General features: G+C 34.0%; 1 protein-coding gene across 2 annotated transcripts in view; it reads right to left on the reverse strand.

Annotated features, from left to right (window-relative positions):
• The window catches only part of DYNC2H1 (dynein cytoplasmic 2 heavy chain 1), a 143,509-nt gene that overhangs the window by 103,976 nt on the left and 18,259 nt on the right, over positions 1-21,274 (reverse strand). The window contains exons 21-48 of one of the 2 annotated variants that reach the window (XM_058045066.1): positions 20,922-21,071; positions 19,937-20,142; positions 18,984-19,139; positions 18,781-18,895; positions 18,071-18,241; positions 17,507-17,889; positions 16,629-16,761; positions 16,421-16,538; positions 16,121-16,233; positions 15,913-16,032; positions 15,315-15,465; positions 13,591-13,793; positions 12,951-13,133; positions 12,447-12,629; positions 12,086-12,309; positions 11,340-11,455; positions 10,328-10,527; positions 9,408-9,672; positions 8,868-9,075; positions 8,346-8,475; positions 7,282-7,437; positions 6,402-6,661; positions 5,357-5,603; positions 4,504-4,655; positions 3,865-4,009; positions 2,502-2,604; positions 1,125-1,271; positions 880-1,004 (exon numbers count right to left, since the gene is read on the reverse strand). In XM_058045066.1, the coding sequence (XP_057901049.1) occupies positions 880-1,004; positions 1,125-1,271; positions 2,502-2,604; positions 3,865-4,009; positions 4,504-4,655; positions 5,357-5,603; positions 6,402-6,661; positions 7,282-7,437; positions 8,346-8,475; positions 8,868-9,075; positions 9,408-9,672; positions 10,328-10,527; positions 11,340-11,455; positions 12,086-12,309; positions 12,447-12,629; positions 12,951-13,133; positions 13,591-13,793; positions 15,315-15,465; positions 15,913-16,032; positions 16,121-16,233; positions 16,421-16,538; positions 16,629-16,761; positions 17,507-17,889; positions 18,071-18,241; positions 18,781-18,895; positions 18,984-19,139; positions 19,937-20,142; positions 20,922-21,071 (4,863 nt within the window). Of the gene's footprint in view, positions 1-879; positions 1,005-1,124; positions 1,293-2,501; positions 2,605-3,864; positions 4,010-4,503; positions 4,656-5,356; positions 5,604-6,401; positions 6,662-7,281; positions 7,438-8,345; positions 8,476-8,867; positions 9,076-9,407; positions 9,673-10,327; positions 10,528-11,339; positions 11,456-12,085; positions 12,310-12,446; positions 12,630-12,950; positions 13,134-13,590; positions 13,794-15,314; positions 15,466-15,912; positions 16,033-16,120; positions 16,234-16,420; positions 16,539-16,628; positions 16,762-17,506; positions 17,890-18,070; positions 18,242-18,780; positions 18,896-18,983; positions 19,140-19,936; positions 20,143-20,921; positions 21,072-21,274 lie in introns of both variants that reach the window. The other variant, XM_058045065.1, reaches the window with a different exon arrangement.

Raw genomic sequence — 21,274 nt, forward strand, 5'->3', positions numbered from 1 at the left:
TGAATAATGGACCAGAACGAAGTCTGAGCTGTGTTTCTGACTACAGATTAATTAATAACTCAGGAGAGTGTTTTAGGCATCTAATTGCTGCATAATTGCTTATTATGGAAGTTCCTAGTGAAAGACACACAACAGCAGATCCTATGATTAAATTACGACCTTGTTATACTCATTAAAACCTCATCTTTGAAGCCCAATGTATCCTGCAGTCAGGGAAAAAAACCACCAAAACCAACAAACTCCCTGCTTACTGAGGCTATTGAATTTCATAATTTCCCATATAGTGTATTGGTCACAAGTTGGCACTTAAGGAGAGGTGGTAGATTCCCATCTACAGGCCATCAAACACTACGACTAAGGGTGACAATCTCAAAACTCTCATCCTAAAAATCAGATAGCGTAGAGGAGTTAAAATGTTTGCATTTCCTCATCAAGCTCACTTTTTTGTACTTTAACTGCTTAAAAGCATGCCAAATCTCCAGCAGTTCTTCAAACAAAAATTATGTGACCATACTGCAAATCCATAAAGAAATCATTTAGTAAAACACTTAGGTACTCAAAAAATACACAAATATATATGGACATAAATGTTTCTCAAAATGTTGGTTCATCAAACTTTGAATCAAAATGTTGGTTCATCAAACCATCAAATGTTGGTAAATCAGCAGGAAAGACAACTGATGTCCTTTCGTCAACCTAACCTTGCTACATACTTCCTACTGCCTGCCACATAACACCACAAGTCTTCCCTTCATCAAATGCAATAAGTGATTCCTTGAACAGGAAGCAGCCCCCACCATAAGCCTTGTTGCTTGCATGCTACTCTTAGGCAAAACTGTCTAGAATCATTGCTGTGTATATTCTTTAATCACGCCTCACTTTTTGAATAACATCTTTCAGGTCGGTTGAGTTTAGTCTGCCAAGTGGCCTCCCATGTGGTGGTAGTGCCTGGCCCGGTGTGATGAATGCCTCTTGACAAGCTCCCCAAGTTACATAAAAGGTATCTGTGGGAAAAAAAGGAAACTTTTGAAACTTCAGATGTTCAACTCATACGCTATCTAACTTGACTAGGCATTTCCTAAACAAATATTTCAGGTTTGTGTGGTATGCTTCAAATGGCTTACCTGCCATATTTTCCAGAACATTTGAGCCCCAATCATCTTGAAACACATTGGTCAAAATGTTATCAAATATTTGAAGTTCTTTTGTGCCAACAATTCTGTCACGAAACAAGCAGCGTGCCTCATAAGCAAGAACTTCCAATACAAAGTCTGCAGTGTGTATCAATGAACCTACAAAATTTAATGAGAGAATTAATTTCATATATTTATAATAGATTTTCAATTTTCTACTTTAAAATATGAAATTGAAAATTATTACATACCAGGAGGAGAGCATCGGTAAGGAAGAAATAAGAGAAAAAGTAAATATTATGAAGTGCTTTTTAATAATTTCTTTATGGATCGTTACAAGATAAAATGAAATATATTCTATTAAAACAAGTTCTCTCTATTAAAACAAGTGTCAGCTTTTAACAAAACTGAACAAGGTGTTGCACTCAAAGTTAAAATTAAAAGTCAATTTTCCAGGCAATGAAACCAAGAAAAGCCAGAAGACATTTTTAAAATGAAGAGAAAGACTGATAACAAATACTAAAATAATAGTAAATACCCAAAACAGTCTGTATTAGAAAATGCCAATAGAGACTCCAAATCTTAAATACTCCTCACAAAAGGAAGGTGAGTAAATAACAAGCCTTCATTACTGGAAAAGCACAGGCACATGTCAATGTTAGATACAACTAAGAAGTCCTTAAATCAGCTAAGATTACCCATCCATTGATTGTCAGTACAGCTTTTCTGACATCATTCAAGCTGCATTTACCATCTCATGATCCCAGAAAATAAATGGAAAGGGAGCACAGCATTCTTATCACTTTTATCCTCTTTAAGCAGCCCTATGTGCAACCTTCTAATGAATGTAAGAGCTAAAACATAATGAGTAATTTCTTGTGATGTAGTAATAATACCAATTTCAGAGACAAAAACAAGATTAGAAAGCAGCCTATGAAGTATGTGTATAAACCAGGTTTATACAACCAGGTACAGCAGGACAAGCATGAGGCAAGGCTCTGGGAACACAGAAAACAACACATATGCTCAAAAAAACCTCAACACAAAACACAAAAAACCACAGAACAAAACAGTGAAGAGTAGGGGGCACAGTTCAAATTCCCATAGTAGGAATGCAGTCCCAAACCATTAACTTCCCTTAAACCATAAATAGCTCTCACACGTATTTTAAAACATTGTTGTATTTTTTTTTGACTTGTTTACTCTTATATTATGGAATGAACTGTCAGGCATTTTTTCCCTCCATTGAGTTACAGACAGTTCACAGTTTAAAAAGATCAATGTGGAGCCAACAGTAAGACTGACATCAATGATAATCTAGCCCATTTTAGAACTACTTTATTAATGAAAACCAAACAAGTGACTTACCACCTTCTAAATCATATCTGAATAAACCAAGAACCCACTGAGTAAGAATACATGGTGTAAAAAGGTAATGACTGTGATCATCAACTGTGAATTTTGCTCGTACCTAAAAATGGGAGTTAAGGAAAGGAAAAAATGATATTGTAAAATTTAAAGTAGTTTTCTAAGGTACCAGATAGATTAGTTTTCTAGTTGGTGAACATTTAGATATTCTATGAATGTACTCCTTGTTTAAATCTTGTTTTCTGACCACGAAAGATTTTCCTCAGAACATTTTTTCTGTACCATTTTGTGATGGAAACAACTGCACATCTCACCTAGGACTGTTAGTGCAGTATTATTAGACAAAATACATAATTTTTTTAAACAATACCAAATATGAAACATAAAGGCAATACTGAAATGTAATAAAAACCTACCTAAATTATTAACATTTTCTCACTTAAACCTACCTAAATTAGTAATATTTTCTCACTACAAAATACTTCATACTTACTCTTCTCCCAGAGAGGATATTCGAGGATATTCTAAGTACATCTTTAATTCAAGGAATAACTGCTTTCATCAGTTATTTGATCACAGTGTAATGAGACTTCAACTCATATTTCTTGGAATACATCAATAATGTCATTGGAATACATCAATAATGTCATGAAACTCCTGCTAGGAGGTGAATGCCAGCCAGTGACAGAGCCCACATCATAGTCAAAAGGATCAAGTCTGTCTATATCATGCTTCTGCCTGGATGGGGATGTTCATACATTCTACAGCAGCACCACACAGCACCTTCCCCAGTAAGGCTATGTACTGATTAAGAAAAACAAGCAGTTAAGCATTTTGCTAGACAAAAGTTCGTAAAATTTCAAGTGGGAGGCTAAAATGAATTTGTGTCCAGTTGTAAACACCTGCTTTTAACAGTGTACCATTGTAATAGGTAGTCCTTGATGTTTGTAAAGGATGCCACCCTCATATCTCCTTCTGTGTTCATAACAGCATCCGTAACAACTCGACACACAATCATCTGTGGCACTGACTGTCTCCTCATCCATTAAGTACTAAAACACTACTAGCCACATTTTATAAATCAGAAACTAAAAGTACAGAAGTGTTAAGATGCGAGCCAAAATCCTAAAACGAATCTGTGGGAAAGCAACAGCACTTATTGCTTACTCTGCTTGCTTCTAATACCTAAGATTTTCTGAAAATAAGAAGTTCCAAAATTGATATCAGCTTTATTAAAAAGATATAAACTTAGATTTTAATACTGATAAAACTTTTTACTTGCATGTTAATATCAAAAGCTTATTATTTGTAATAAAATATCTGAACTCTCCATCTCCTTGAAAAAAAAAAAAGGTTTCCATACCTGTTGATAGATCTGAACCATAGATCCTGCTAGCTGATGTATTTTTGGTAAAGAACCCCAAACAGGGTGATTCTTTAGGTTTTTCTGTAGTACAGGTTCCAAGTAGGCACTATAAATAGTTTGCAATTGTTCTCTTTCTGGATAGCTAAAAAGGGAAAAAACCTAGTCATTATGGACTTTTTCTGAGTAATTAAAACTGAGTTAAACTTATATAATTACTGAAAAATTTCATTGAATAGCATTTCCATCCAGCAGCTAAGAAAAATCATAATTTTATTGAATTAGGCCACTCAATGAAATTTTCTAAGTACATCTGTTGATATGGTCACACTAAAATAAATAAACTTCAATTTCTCTAACTTTATAACCAAATACCACCTTAACATAAAGCTGCAGAAAGTAGTTTACTGCAAGCAAAATTATCCAACAGGAAACATCTTTCAAACACTTCACTACCAATAGGCACCTGCAGTTGGACTCTGAGGCACCAAATAGCACCAAATCTGACAATCACAAACTGTGAGAAAAAATGAAAGACTGGAAGAGCCACATCTTTGTAAAGACTAAATTGACAAGACGTCCTTATAAAGAGAGGCTGAATCTGAGTTCTGAGAGTTTGATTAATTTACATGTACTTACTCAATTGCACAGAGACGAACAATAGAGGTAAATCTGGAGGTAAGTTTATGTCTTCCTAACGTTCCTCCAGCTGACATGGAAGCCACAATTTGGATGTTTTCTAAACCAACCCATTCCAGATTTTCATCATAAAATCCTTGATATGTAAGAACCTTTAATAATCAAATAAATACTTCATTAAAGGAAAGTCAACAGAGTATCATACAATATAAAATATAATAAAAAGTGAGAAATATACCATTATTTATGCTTTCTTAACTGCCTGAGGCATCTTACTCCTTATAATTTTGTCATCTGCACATTTGCAGGACTCCATTTCCCTATCATTAATGAAGATGTTAAAACAGATCACAGCTTCCAAATAGACTCTGTACCACTGACAATCACCCTTTGGGCCTGGCTCTTTAGCCAGCTTCCAACCCACCTCACTATGTGCTTATGTAGCCTGTATCAACAGCTTTTCTTGTGAGAATCTTTTGGGAGACAGCATCAATGGTCTCAGTGAAGTCCAGGTAGACTATATTCACTCTCTTCCCCTCATCAAGCACTACTTGTCCCTGGTGAATCCATGCTGACTGCTCCTGGTAATCTTCTTATCATTCATATGTCTACTGCACTGTAACTCATTGAGATGAGTGCTGCCTTTATTTGTTTATAAATATCAGCCAAACAAAAATGGTATCTTATTTCTGGCTGACACCTACACAGTCTACTAAAGCACAAACAAAACCAATGCCAATACAGGATGAAGTATTTTAACACTGAAATTAATCAACGTAGGTATTTACTACATATGCTAAATTATATCCAGTATACTTGAGTCTCTTTATAAATAACAGAAATAAGTATTCACCTGCTGCAGAAAAGCCACGAGAGTACTTGTTCCCCATTTATCAGGTTTGGGTAGATTTATGTCTTTTAAGTACAAAACAAGCCTTTCACAGTCCTTTGGTCTGTACACTCGCCCAGTGTTTGTGCTGATTACAATGCAAGTCTGACTTAATTTCTGTAGAAGATGTTGAGAAGTAGTCTGTGCACTGCAGTGAACAGTGGCAATCTGAGTGGAGCGGAGCTGAGAAAATGCATAGTGAAGCAGCATCCTAGAAAACCAAACAGGTACATACATTTAGGCATAAATAAATTAAAATGCTGTGTATTCAAAGATATTTTATAGTTTTTGAATTAACATGCATATACTACATCCTATATTCATGGAAGAGGTGGAACATGAAGTTTGCTGAATTCAATAGAAGCAGCATCCTAGAAAACCAAACAGGTACATACATTTAGGCATAAATAAATTAAAATGCTGTGTATTCAAAGATATTTTAGAGTTTTTGAATTAACATGCATATACTACATCCTATATTCATGGAAGAGGTGGAACATGAAGTTTGCTGAATTCAGGATTCTTGCCTTTAAAACTGTTAACATTTTCCATTCACAAAATTCAATGGAAGTGTAGTGTATACAGCTACACAAAACAAATAGGTAATTCAATACCTTGGTTTAGTAACTCAAACCATCTAAATAAGGAATCTAACAAAGGCAACAGGACATGCTAAATTGAGTTGCCTGCACATGGCATCTAGAGCCTCTTGAAACGAGACTGGATCTCATGTGCCTCTAAGCTGGTGCTCCATGAGAGTTGGTTTTCCAAAGATCCTGTTTCATATCTACAAGCTACATTCAGATATCTTGGATGCAGTGTGACACTATGAAATGTCTCTGTAGAGCTTCATAATTTACTTACTTGCACTACATAAGGTTTTTTTAATTAATGACCTAAACCAGTCATATTCTATCAGAAAGTCATATGATAAAAGCATTATAAAAAACCTACAGATTCTGTCAAACAACTGGAAGTATATTTTACTTAAAGTAGAAATTATTTTTACCCCTTTCCGCATCCTTCAGGACCAACAAGAAGAAATGGCTGCTTATTATTAATATCTAGCCACGGTTTAAAGTAATCTAAACCTCTCTGCATGTCAGGGGTCTGGATGACAGGAAGTGTTTGGTGATTACTGAAGTCATCAGCTGTTAAGTTTTCAGGTTTTTTCAGCTGATACAGCATTAGCTCTCCAGTGTCAGTGTCATAATATGTGTCCAGGGGCTTCCTCGGATCAGGAGGAGACGCTTGTGCCCAACTGAAGATCTTTAAAAAAAATAAAAACAAAGTTTCAGTTAAATCCAGATTCCTAACAACAAGATCTACCATTTCAAGCTAGTCTAAAGAATGTTCAAAGAATATTTACGTAAAATCAAACATATAATTCTTCGATTTGATAGTTTGAGACTGCCTTTGAGAATTAATTAATATCATGCATATACTTTATGATTAAGTCCTTAACTAAACAATAATATATTACTCTTCCACTTTTCATAATATAAGAAAATTAAAATAAATTGTATTTAGAAAAGCTTTAATTCTTTTTTATATTAGGCATCCTAATAAGAAGAATACCTAAGAATATGTCCCTGATGAGGAGGAGGTAGAGTCCTGTTTCTATTTCAAGTATTCTGAACAGAAAAAAAACTCACAAAAATAAATCTGAATTACATATACAATACATATAGACAAACACAGTCTGCTGCAGTGAGTCCTAGAACTAAGCAGTATGGACAAAGGTATTTCACTGTCTCTTGGTGCAGGACCAAAGGATTGCTATCTAGGATGGTTGCAATGTATCAGAGACACATAAAACATTCCTTCACTTCTCAGCTTTTTCCCTACAGATTACACAAATCAAAATCAAATTAGAGCACCGAGATTACCTCTTTTGCAAATTCCTGTCGTGATTTCATGTTGAGATTGCCACCAAGACCACGTAACAAGTTAATAATAAACTGTCCACGATCAGTGCTCCCATGAAGATGAGACAGCCCATTCATCACAGTTCCAACTAAACTTGTTTCCACTACAAAGTCATTCTGTAAATTGAAATTTATAGTAGATGTAAATATATTCCTCAATACAAATGTGATGTATTGCTAGCATGCTTTTGTTACTCACTGCTTTTTGACATTTATGCAAATGAGGTAAGATCTCAACACTGCTATTGTTCTAGAAAATTCCCTTGACATTAAATTATTTCTAAACAATGATATAGTGGTTTTAATTCCAGACTATGAGTTAATGTAATTTAGGATAAGCAATCAGAACTTTCCTCACAGATTTTGAGAATCTATAAAGAATAAACATAACTGTACACTGGAAATCTTCCTTTTGAACAGATTATTTATGGATTTTTCTCTTTGGCACCAAAGGGAATTTGCAGCCTCAGGAACAATGCCATGGCTTTTACTTTGGTACTTTAAAAGTCAAAAAAATGCCATGGGTAAAAGAACTAGGAGGAAAAATAATTAGAAGAACACAACAGGACCATGTATGTTCCCCATGAGGAGATAATGCACATCTGTTAAACACTAGCACACTGGCCATAGCAGTGGGGAAGTCTCCTAAAAAATATTTTCAGCACATAAGCTACTTGATCAATGCAAATTCAACTCCTCCAGAAGGAAAGTCTGGGAAGCAGAATTAATGTGGTCACAGCACCAAGCCTGCCAGAGTACAAGAAGGGTTTGGACAATGCTTGCAGGTGCATGGTTTGATTCTTGGGGTGGTCCTGTGCAGGGCCAGGAATTGGACTCCAGTGATCCTTGTGGGTCCCTTCCAACTCAGGATATTCTACAATTCTATAATTCTATCTAAAAAGTGCTGAGATTTTTTTTTTAATTACAGTTCAAAAATTAATCTGAATGATCCATTTAGTGCTAAACTAGAAAAATGAATCATACTTAACAGAAGCTGAAATTTGATTAAGTATTCATTTACTAACCTTCTTTACAACCCAGTTTAAAGCCTTTTCAAAATAGTCTCCAATCCAATTTTCAAGGTTGCATCTATATTCTTCAGGCTGACTTCTTATCCAAGACTTTATTAGAGCATTAAGATCTGTATCTTCATCACTAAGTCAAAACAAAGCAAGATTCAGATAAATACAAGACCAATGTCTTTAGATAGATTGTTTTAAAAGAACAACAAAATTCCAGAAAAAGTCTATTAAAATACTTTAATAATTTCTAACCAATATTTAAATAATATTGGGCTCTCCAGTGAAGAATTTAAAGTGTCTTTTAGAAAAAATCTATAGATTTTAGAAAAAATCTATAGAGATATTTCAGTCAAAAGTTTATAACAAACACCACAGAAGGGATACGCAACCTAAAGAAACTTCCCCAGTGATTTACTTCCTAAATGTAAGCAACTAATCAGATGCTCCCTTCACTTGAGCATACCTTTCAAGAAAAGTAGTACATATTTGCTCACTTTAAAAGTATGGAATGCTCTTCTGGCTTACCTGAGAAAGATCATTCCCATTCGAGATATTGTAGCAGGAGAAGCACAGCTAAGGTCGTGAGTTTCAAATATAAAGTTGACATTTGAACCAAACTGAATTCTTTCTCCACTGGGCATAGTCAACAATTTGTTGTCATCCAAAACAGAATTCAAAGATTCAATCCATTCAGGATCAATATCACCATCACAAATTATCCATGAAGTAACATCTATTTCCAGACAGAAAAATAAAATATCAAACCCAAGAAAACCAGTTCAAAAATATCACCGCTTGCTATCTTAATGTTATTTATTATTCTTTCTTCATTACGACTCACGTTTCTATGAAGATACTCCTCACATGCTTTACCTTCTGCTGCCTATTTTGTTTTCTTATAACAAAATTTGCAAAGAATGTACTGAGGCATTTGGCTACAATTGTTACTAGAAGTTTTCCTTGCCTTATGCTATCCACAAACAATACCCCAACATGAAGAAGTACTTGAAAAGGAACGATTTCAGTAATTTCAGTCTAACACCCACCAGCCCCTCTCAGACATACCTCGGGGCTCTCGCACCACTTGCCGAGCACTGTTTGTAAGCACTCCGTCAGACCACTCCCTGGTATCCATGTCAATGCGGCCCAGCAGCTGATGCCGGGGCATGGCTTTGGGATTCATTGTGTACTGCTTCACCACTCTGCCAGTTTTACCAAGGGCTGCCTTCAACATCCGCCAGAGCGTCGATTTACCTCCACCACTGGGGCCTACGATAACTACACCCATTCTTTGACGCAGTTGTTCATATAACTCCAAGGCCTTCTTGATCTAGACAATGAAAGAGATAATGGCTATGTGAAACTATAAAGCTGAATGAAACATGTTCCTTTACAGAATTTCTGAGATTTACTTTGCATGCAGATACTTTCTATAATTTTGGGGTTTTTTAATAATAGATAATAGCAGATATATTTAGAATTATGATACTATGGTTTATGAAGAAATTTATTTTACATGTTAGGAGCATTTCACTAAATTGCTAACATAAAAATATGCTGGAAGATACAAAAGCTATCTTCCAGCATATTTTTAATGAGAATTTAACAAATCTTCAGTCACAAAACTTCATCCAGTTCTACAAAAAATAAAAACGAGGCAGAGAACTGCTTGTGAAAATCAAATATTCACATATTTCATTCTTTCATTGTCCAAAATATTCATTGGCATTTGTACCTGGCTTGAATGAAACTGTGTGTCACATGTTCACATCTTGATTTTCCTTTCACTGTTTTTCTTTGAATTACATAACTGATCTACAGTGCTTCGAACACACATGTAATTTTTTGTATACATGTAAATAGAATCTAACAACCAGTTATTCTCACTTTTTTATAAAGAGTTTTTAAAAAAAACCCAGAAACTTGTTAAATGAATGTAATATGAATCAAAATAATATTGTTTTGTTGCTGTAGTTGATGTTTACCTGTGTGCTTATAATTTCCAAGTTTGCCTCCTCAAAGACTTGTTGTAAAGCTGCAGTTAACTCAGCATATTCCACATCTTTAGAATCAGTGCCAGGAAATACATCTTTAACCAGCTCATCAAAACGAGTGCAGTCTGCAAATGTAAGCTTTGATGTGGTGTTCAGTCGCAAAGCTTGAACCACTATGTGACTTTCATTAACTGGAAAGAAAAACAAAGAAAACAGATCAGTTTAAGCTGTGTCAACACTGCTCATACATTGAAAGTAGAATTGGAGGATAGATTTCAGAATTCCAGTTCATATACCATTCTACTTGCAAGTCAGGTATTGTAAGTACAATATATGTCCAGAAATGCATTCTATACAGATATGAGGTGGCTATGATGCTGGTCAGATGCAAACCATTTGTTATGTCAAAATCTGTAAACTTTCAGATACATGCTTGTTAAGCAAATAGAAAGCAGTAGCTGTCTTCTAAAGATGTGAAATGCTCATCCATTCCACACTCTTTAATTCCCTCTCATTTAATATCTAAACGATAACTTAAAAAATCTTTTAAAAATGCAGCGACTCAGTCTAGGCCAATATATTTCTATCATTTCTACCTATCCTTATATTTGTCTGTTCACAATCTGAATCTAGTGCCATGTGATAACTCTGTGAAAACTCAGAGACAAAATGGTCTGATAACTAATGAATACTGACAGTATCAGAAGATCAACTTTCCTGTCCTGAGACAAGTGAAAACAAGAGTTTGAGAATCATTTAAAATGATTCTCAAATGTAGCCCTGTAATCTATGTTCTTATCATCACATAAAAGCTCAATCTAGAATACAACAAATCTTTTGTGATCTCCTGGTGAAGGTGGGCTTTCATAGATATTTTTTTCTTTCCTAAATTACCTAGAGATACAAGCCATGGCTTTATAAAACTCCAGTGAACAAGAAAGCTCAAGTGAATTATAATTGTATATGATTCCAGAGAATCAAAATTAGGTATGGTCAGTCTTACCTTCTTGCTTTGCATCACTTTTCTTCAGCTGATGAAGAAGAGTGCCACAGCCTCTCAAAACAGTCTTCAGTGCTCGTAAACCCCAATCATAGTGCTGCTGTGGTGTCAGAAGCTCCCTGAATTTAAACATAACAATATTGCAATAAGCTCTAGGTGACAACAGCTGAAATTTTGGGTTGGTGAATGAACACACTTATAATACAGGTTTGATCAAAAAAGAAACTGTCACATATTTGTACTTCCATCTGAAATGCATCTCAGAAATACAGCAATGACACTCTGGAATTTTAAGAGGGGTTATATTCAACGTACTTATTACTGGCCCTAACAGCATTCACTATAACTTCTGATCTTTGTACTCTCTAATGCACATAGTTTTAACCAAACAGGCACTTGCATTTCAACAGTTTTTAGAGTTCAATACAACACAATGCTTGTCAGCATTCATATCCTCACATTTATATTTAGTGAGATACTAGGAAAGCAGTAATTTGCTCCCTTGAGATTGTAACTGAACTGAAGATATTTTCACATCTCAACCTCCCAATATATTGCAGTATTTTAACTTATAAAGTTAAAATACTGATGACCACAGCATCCCAAAAAACCCACTTCCTTTTCAAACCAGGACAAGTATCTGTACAGAGATTTGCATGGTAAACCACTTAGATTTAAGATCTACAAAGGAAGAAAGTTACAAAGGTAACTTTACTAAGGAAGGGAGAGGTGGGGGGGGGAAAGCTTACCTTGCTAGATTAAAAATAGCCACTAATTTTCTACCCAGTATTTTAGCATCCTTAAAGCCTTCTGAATACAATATAACTTCTGCAATGAGTTCATTGTCTGGATGAGTCATGGCAACTGGCCTGAAAAGTTGCTTGAGGTTATCGGGCAGCTTTTGTCTTCCTCCATAACCTTTTCCAGCAGGATTCAGCGTGATAAAAATTCCAGAATTCGGATCCATTTCAACCTAGCATTAGAAGTGCATTGTAATGATATGCTGTCAGATGAAACAGCACTGAGAAATGCTGGGTGGACCATGTTTAGTTACAGTAGTCAGTTTTTAAATGTGGCCGATGTGAACAAGATAATTAAGATTTGCTGTACCTTTTTGCCAAGCATCTCACATACAGGACTGTGTTTCTTCAATGCATGTTGAATAGTCTGAACCTGCATGGATACTGCAGACAATACAGCTTCCTCAAGCCTATTGAATTCATCAAAACATCCCCAGGCACCACACTTCACTAAGCCCACAAATATGCGTCCCATTGACTTCACATCGATGCCCTTGAAATTGAAAAGAATGTTGTCAAAATTCAAATAAAAAGAAAATATAAAAGAATGTCTTCCCATCCACTAAAAAGCAGGTCCCTGAAAATATCCACTGAAAATTTCTAATGGCAACTGACAAACTATTTAGAATAATTTCCATAATAATTTCAATAAAGCTACTACTACTACAACTACAACAAGTACTACTACTAATAATAATAACAACAACAATAACAATTAATATTATAATTTTAATATTATTTATGGAAAATAATATTGCTTTATGAAGTATGCGTGTAGATATCCATTTCCTAAATTAAACAAAACCATATTCACCTCATCACAATTAAAGACCAATACTTGTCTTCCAAGAATCCCACCCAAGGCTTTTACTGATTCTGTTTTCCCAGTTCCAGCTGGACCATAGGGATTTCCTCCAAGGCCCATCTTCATGGCCTGAGTAAGAGTTAGGTAACACTTATCTGTCAAAGGTGTATAAACAAGTTTTGGGGAAATCCCCTGCAGAAACAAAACAGATTATATTGATGGGTAGACAGAAAATACTGGCAATTTAGTTACTTTTATTTTATCATAAGTAATTAATTTGATAATATAAAGCAACAGCCAAAACTTCTGTGTCATTAAGAATATGAATTTGTTTACAAAGCTGTCCTGGTTTTATATCAAATGTCAATGTATTGTTTAATTTTTTTCACAACTACAGATGAAACAGCATTCGATATATAAAAACAAGCATATTAAAAAATATGTAGATGATAACTTGATACAATTTGTATTTACCCCATCAGCATTAGGAATGAAAATTATTACCCTCTCAATATTATCTATGAAATAGCATGTTAAGGACATAACAAAGTTTAGAAAAATGACAACAGGTCGGAGACAATCAGCCACATGTATGAAATGAGTAAGTGTTTTACTCATACATAAAAGTCACTATGTAAAAATATCACACCTGATATTCATAAGTATACTGGAGTTCAGCATCTACCATCTGAACATAACATTTTTGGTCATTCATATAAAATCTCAGCTGCTTCTTCCAAGCCCAGTCTTCAACACTGTGAACCTCAGCTTGATTCAGCTGCTTCACCACATCAATGTTATGAATGATATCAAGAATCAGAGCTTTAAGCTTGAGCTCAAGAATTCCAGATTCTACAAATAATCACAACAAAAGAAAAAGTCACTCTTGTATAGCAAAGAAGACACGTTACCAATTCACAAGTTCATTGCGCGGCTTTCTATTATCAGCAGATTTTAATTAGATTTTGTTTGAATTATATAAAGGTTTTTTAATTTTTTTTTTATTTTCTAAGGCAAGCAACGTAAAATAAGATCCTGACAGACAATGTAAATCATGTAACTTTAGTCATTTTGATGCGACTTTGTCTGCCTCTATATGGTGGGGGGGAGGTGGGATTTGAGACAGAGGAAGAGGGGGAGAGGAAAAAGGAGAGGGAGAGGCTTTTCTACAAAGCAATTTATGCCAGGAGTCTGACATAGCCATGTCTACTTCAGCAATCAGTGGCTCAGCCTGCTGAGTGACCTGTTAAAAATCTCAAAACCATTCTACACACACTCTCCAGATTTTACTCAGAATAATTATGGTGATGTGGAGTGAAAGTTCATTAACAGATTGTAATTAAGGTAAATTAAGTATACTCTTAGAGCATATTGTTTCATTTAGTTTCATTGAAAGAAATCAATGTTTCTGTGTTTCTATACCATTCCATGATGGGAATTAAATCAAAGTAAGTGAGAATAATCACAACTCACCTCCAAATCCCACCTATTTTCCAAACTAAAGCATAAATGTAATGTATTATACAAGAGATGAAATGAACACTCTGTAACTGAGGAAAATTCTCAAACAGCTATAGAAAGCACGGAAAGGGAGCTCAGATAAAGAAACACACATACTTCTGGAGGTAGGTGATATGAATCCTGATTCTAATTAATGTATCAGATGTTTACAGTTCACAAATTGTAAGCTAAAATTTAATGCAGTAAGCAGCTATACAAATGTGGTTGAAGATTATCAACTACATATCGAGTCTTTTTATACCTAAGATAAAAGCCATCTCACCTAACCTGCAGTATAGAGTTTTTTATCTGAAGTAGTCACTCAAAGCCCCACCTCTCATGAAAAAAAGAAAAAAGCACTCAAAGGCATAATTATTCTAACCCATTTGGACTATGTAAGATCTAGAACAATCGTGTCTTGAGAATAACTAGCTTATTTTGCCTCAAAGGTACTCAAAATTATTAGCTCAGAGGCAGATGTGGACGTCTAATATAGAAAAAGAGAATAACCTACACAGTTGGACAGAATATACTGGCTTGACACAACGTACCTCAACTGTTGTTTACCCACTTCCTGTGAAACAGTAGATACATAAGCTAAAAGACAGAAACATACTAAAAAAGTTCAGAAAAGAGATCTCCAAATATATAAACTCTCCAAGACAGTTTCTAAGATATATATAAAAATCCTTTTGTTTACTTTGAAATATTAATGACTCTAATCTGGGCTGCAATAGGTGACTTTATGTAACTCAGCTTTGTGAACTCAAACTGAGACACATTTATATAATTTCCTGTTTAAAATAAACAATATAAAATACTACACAACTGCAGTCATAGTAAAGAATTATATATTAAATATAATTTTTATACCTGTACTCCCAGTATCTTCTATGTCACTACCAATGCTAGTATAATGGTCCAGTTTAGCCGTGAGTTCTAATTCTAATTGTTGCAGATTATGGGTTTTGATAGCACTTTCAACATCTTCAGTGAACAGAATTTGTTCTGCCAAGGAAAGAATCTTTGGAAGAGAAAGTTCAAATTATATTTTGTAAATACTGAACATATATGAAAATTAACCAATTTTTTAATTAATTTGTAATTGCTTATTATGTCTGATATTTAAAATATTTTATTGTATAATTTTTAAACAAAACCCTACATTTGCTATCATCCTAAGAACAAGTAAAGCCATCAAAAAACCTAGCAAAATTTTGCCTAAACTTGCAACATAATCTAAAACAGCAAATCTTTTTCATTAAGTGGTATGTCAAAATGCCATGCAAAAGACTTGAATATTTCAAATTTTGCAAAGGAATTTAGTAAGAGCACATATTTTTAAGGACTTCACTACATGATCAGTGAATAAAATGGACTTGATTTGGGTTATTTTCTTCCAAATCTAAAAGAAAATAACTTATTTTGTAATTCTAAGACTACACAGTGGCACTGTTGGATCAACTACTACCTGGGAAGGAAAGAGTGATGGATCGATTGAACCTTGTGATTTTTTTCCAGCATCAACACAGTCAATTAACATTTTTTTCAGGGTCTCCTTCATCTCCAAAGCCAAACTGTTTAGCCACACCTGACAAAGAGATAAAAAACCTCAAAATTATATTAGAAACTAGTATCTCAATGATGTTTGAACTAGACTAGGATGTGATTTTTTTTACCTCCACATCATTTGATAGAAGAACTTTATTTCTAAGTGGCACAGTTTCTCCTTCTACAGACTTCATGGCAATAATGTATTTAAATTCTTCATCAAAGCTCACACTATTAATGCCTATTAATCAGAAAACATCAATAAAGTTATATATTCTCAAAGTCAAATATTAATTACTAAGTGTCTAGTCATGGAAAGAGAAGAACTGCAACATATTACATGAATTCAAAGACACTTATCTCTATAATAAGTAAATAAGTAAGTTTCATAAATAAGTAAATTTCACAAATAAAGATTAAAGCATTACCAGCAAAAAGTTTCTTAAGATGAGACTGAATAACCAGAGGATTCGTAGACTGTCCTAAAATTTCTAATAAATCATCATCTCCAACAAAATAGAATCTTGGAAATGCTGAGCGCTTTTCCTATATAAAAACAGAATAAATCAATTTTGTTGATTTAAACCCAAGCTTACTGACTCTCTTTATAAAAAAATGTATTAATGTTCACTGTACCTCTAAAAACTCATTCAGAGATTTCTGACACCTCTGAAGTTGGTCAAGTATGGTAGTTAAGGTATTTTTTATTCCTGCCCGGGCATTCAGTGATGTTATCCTATTGTCACTCTTAATATCTGACATAATGGATCTTGACAGAAAAAAAAAAATCATAAATAAATTATAATTTTAATTTGAATATTATATATATAAAGTTATGTGAATAAAAATTAACACACAAACAAGTAATATAAACAGCTGATATATAACTTTTACGTTTTGTTATTAATGATGAAACATTTCAGAATTTACCTCAACGTCTCTCCAATGTAATTTAAAAACAATTTCCTGCTAAAATTTCTCTACCCAGAACCAAGATAACTTAATTTTTTGACTTTTATTTCCATTTAAGTTATTTCAACTCAAGCCAAGACAGATAATGGTACATATTTTTCCATATTTCTAAAACCTACTCCCTTTTTTATCTTTTTATTTATTTGGAACAAATAAACCATCTGTTTCCTCCAAAACTGTGTCACTTTCTTAGTGAACAAAGTGATAGTCTTCAACATGATTCTTGAAAAAACAATTCCATCCCCTCTACTTCTGCTGCTAAGACTAACCTTGTGTTTGCCTGCCTTGCTCACAATCTTTGATACTTCTAAAGATTCCCTTCTCCACATGTTCCCCATTAAATGAAAACATTACTACTTTTATTCAAATATATGTTGCCATCACACATATATATCTTCTGAATTCTGAATATATATCTTCCTGCCACCAACCTTTTTGTTCATACATATGCCAATTGTTCCATATATTTTCACTATGAAGAATGTTCCAGACTACATGTCAAAAGATACTACAAAAGGTAAGTTGCATTCCATAACACTAACCTAAAGTTTTCATCAACTCTGTTAAAACGAGCTTGTTCTTTGGGGAGAGCTCCACGACCAAATATGGGTTCCAAATAGACCCATTTCCTTTGAATTTGGTTTAAATTCTGCAGGTACTCATCCAAGTCAGCTAGCTTTTTTTCCCAGATGGACACTTTATCTTCAAAACCTTTGTAATATGGGGAGTCCTTAAGAGATTGCAGAAGGCAGCGATGATCTCCAACTTGATTGACTGTGTCCTTCCAGTCTTTAATAAGCCTGATAGTCTTGCATTGGCTATCTTCGTAATCTGTTAACACAAAGACAGCTCCAACTCCCCAGAGTTCAAGCTCACGTAATGCTTCTCTGATTGTGATTTCACCTTGAGCTCGACAATTCAAATCCTATTTAAAAGCAAGAATAGATCTTATATGAAACTACAGAGCTTGCAATAAACTCTCCATTCAAAAATATAACACAAATACTACTTCTACAGTATTTAAAATATATGCATATGGAAAAACATATACCACATAAAGTAAGCCATAAAATAAATATTGATCCTGTATTTAATATTATTCATACCTTCAGCTCCATTGCATTTTCAATAATGGCATCTGTCACTTTTAATAGATCTCCAAATAGCAACCCCTCAAGTGTAGTGCCTCGGGGAAGACCAAGAAGACGAAAGAGATCCAACCAATGGTCTGGAGAAAGATGTTCTCCTCTTACATATTTTAGGAGTGGAATTATCATCTATAGAAAAAACACACAGGTAAAACCATCTAGGTGTTAGGAAAATTGCATCTCTTTGATTACAGAGTGACATGCCATTCAAATAAAAATAAAATTTAAATTCTTAAACTGAAGTACAATTTTTCCAGTTCCCGAATTTAAAGTTTGGGAGTATGATTCTGAAGACAACTCACTGTAAATCTGTGTCTATGTAAGCTGTAATGACCACTCTGTTTACTGTAGAGAACTATAAGTTCCCAAAATTAAGTGAAACGTTCAAAACACTATCAGAAGACATTTTGTTAAATATTAACATGGTTTTATTGTAAGAAATTAACAATGAGGTATAGAATGGAGTACATTACCCAATAATATCAAAACACTTTTTGTTTCACAGGACTTTTTGAAATTCATAGAATCACAGAATTATTTGGGTTGAAAGTGACTTTAGAGATCACGTGGTTCCAACCCCCCTGCTGTGGGCAGGAACACCTTCCACTAGACCAGGTTGCTCAAAGCACCACCCAACCTGGCCTTGAACAGGGTAATTAGCATCTTACTTTATATTTGTCCACTTCTTTTTGCAACTTTACTGTCATTACAGTATGTTCTTTCATCTTCCTCAGTCTGTCATGCCAGTTAAACAAAAATTCTTCAAATAGGTATATCTTACTTCTGCAGAATCAAACATAAAAAGGTCATAACAACACAGTACTACAACCACACCTGTATGCCCATTAAAAATAAAGTAACAAGATGTTACCTAAAAGTAATCCAGTCTTCTTTGGCTTTTTCCTGGAAACCTTGATAAAACTCTTCATACAGTGCCCAGACATCTGCACAACTCTGAATATCTTGACTTACAGCTTCTGACAATGATAAGTCAGGCTCCTCCAACTTAAAATGATGGCATTCTTCACTGCATAAAAAGATCATTGCATTATGCATATTCCACTGTACTTTTATGGGTTAAGAAATGGTACCACACAAAAATCATCATACTTTTTTAAGAAAAGTCATTAGTTTTATTGAAGAATATTGCTGCCAACTGCACTTTCCTTATAATCCCCTTCTTGAATAAAAATAATAAAGAAATATGAGTGATAACTCTTTCACACAATAACCTTCTCCCATAATCATTATCATTTTCCATAAACTTTCATTTATTTTTTATTTATGAGAAAGTTGAATTAATTTGTGCCCTCAAAATCCAAGCTGGAATTAAAATATTTTTGAATTGATCATTTCTTCCTGGTGGTAAAAAGAATATGCTAATTTTATTTGCCTTCATTTACATGCCAAGGTAAGAAGTTAAATAGAAAACCTTATCTTCAAGATCTGCAATAATGAGCACAGACACCAACTGGGAGAGGTGAGCTCCTCTCCACTTAAGTTACAAGATCCCAAATCTTCTCTTAGTGAGAATTTCAAAAGTCAGAATTAAGCCTTTGGGGTACAAATTTCCTTTTGCAAGACCTCAAGAGACTTCTCAATATATTTATGCAAAAAACATCTAGAAAAACTTAGCTTAAGAAATTCATGTTATGTAAAACCAACAAAAAGGACCCTGAAAAGCTAATGAAAAACATGTAATACAAATTAAATTATTTGCAACATCTGTTGTGATAAAAATTAGTGAACATTTTCTGAGATACTATTGCTGTAAAAGATCAATACATTAATGAATAAGATATACAGGGAAATAAACACACATACATGAGTTTTTCTTTCATGATTTTAAGTTCATCAAATTCTTTTTTTTTTTCCTTTATCATCTGAGCACTTTGTTCGAGTACATCCTGACCACCTGTTTCAATTACATCATCACTTGGCTTTAGCTGATCCCAGCGAGCTTTGAATTTTTCAAGATCTTGAAGATATATATTGACACGTGAAAGCACATTTCCTTTCATCACTTCCATCTGCAAAGCAATAGGCATAATTACATTCCTTAATGGTTTGTATCTACAACTATGATCAAAATCTATACATCAACTTCAAAACTTGATAATGACTACTTGATCAAAAATCAAACTCAAACAACTTCTTGTAAAATACCTGAAGAAAGAGTTCAACTTTATTCTCCTCACTCTTTTTCTTTTAAAACGGGCACTACTTTTTTTATCATGTTAGTACTTGAGACCTATTCACTCACCCTATGCTACCTACTTAGCCTTGCCTCTTATAGCATATAGAAAAAATGCTATATGTATGGCAAATTAATTTCTTCAGCAGAACTTCAACTGAGTTAAGTAGTTTGCCTATGGACTGGAATTACAGGACTGTGCATAGGTTAGCAAAGTTAAGTGAAAAGAAAATAAAAAGCTTCAATACTAAAATCATGATAAAGAAATGAAAATGCTATATTTAAGCTGTTATCCTCTTTTCCTCTGTTAACCATTGCATTTATGAAGCCATTTCTGTCACGAGAAAGTTGTTTTGAAACAGAACTACAACAATAGAACATTTATTTTAGCATCAGTTCAACGAAAGTTTCCCCTAGTTACTGCTTCAGAGTTAACAGTTAGTGCTTAAGAGTCTAAGCATTCTTCCTCAGACAGCTCTCCCTCAACTCAATAATGCCCATGTTATTATTGAACTGACAATATTTATGTATTTAATCTAAGAAAAAAGTATTGTTCCAGACATACTCAAAATAATTTCAACATTTTCAAGTAAAACTTTAAGCTTTCATTGCTACCTGTTCGGCAATCATAAGCTGGTGGCTTTCCATCATTAATTCAAATTTATCCCATGTAGCTCTTAGGTTACTGATACTGTCCAAACCTGCACCAGCCACAGTTCGCAGAAGTTTGTTTTTATCTTCAGCCTCTTGAAACAGAAGAAAAATCTAAAATCAGAAAGATCAGAAGTAAGTATGCATGTAAAAATCCAGCAAATTCTGTTTACCTAAATCAAATACATATGAATCACCAATTCTGTATGCACAGATAACAAGCTTATATACAGCTGGTTTTTTTTAATATTGCTTATAGAATAATATTAAAATATTTGAAAAAAGTAATATCTGAAGTATTTAGAGAAATTCTAAAC

The sequence above is a fragment of the Melospiza georgiana genome, chromosome 2, assembly GCF_028018845.1.
Source record: "Melospiza georgiana isolate bMelGeo1 chromosome 2, bMelGeo1.pri, whole genome shotgun sequence".
Taxonomy (NCBI): domain Eukaryota; kingdom Metazoa; phylum Chordata; class Aves; order Passeriformes; family Passerellidae; genus Melospiza; species Melospiza georgiana.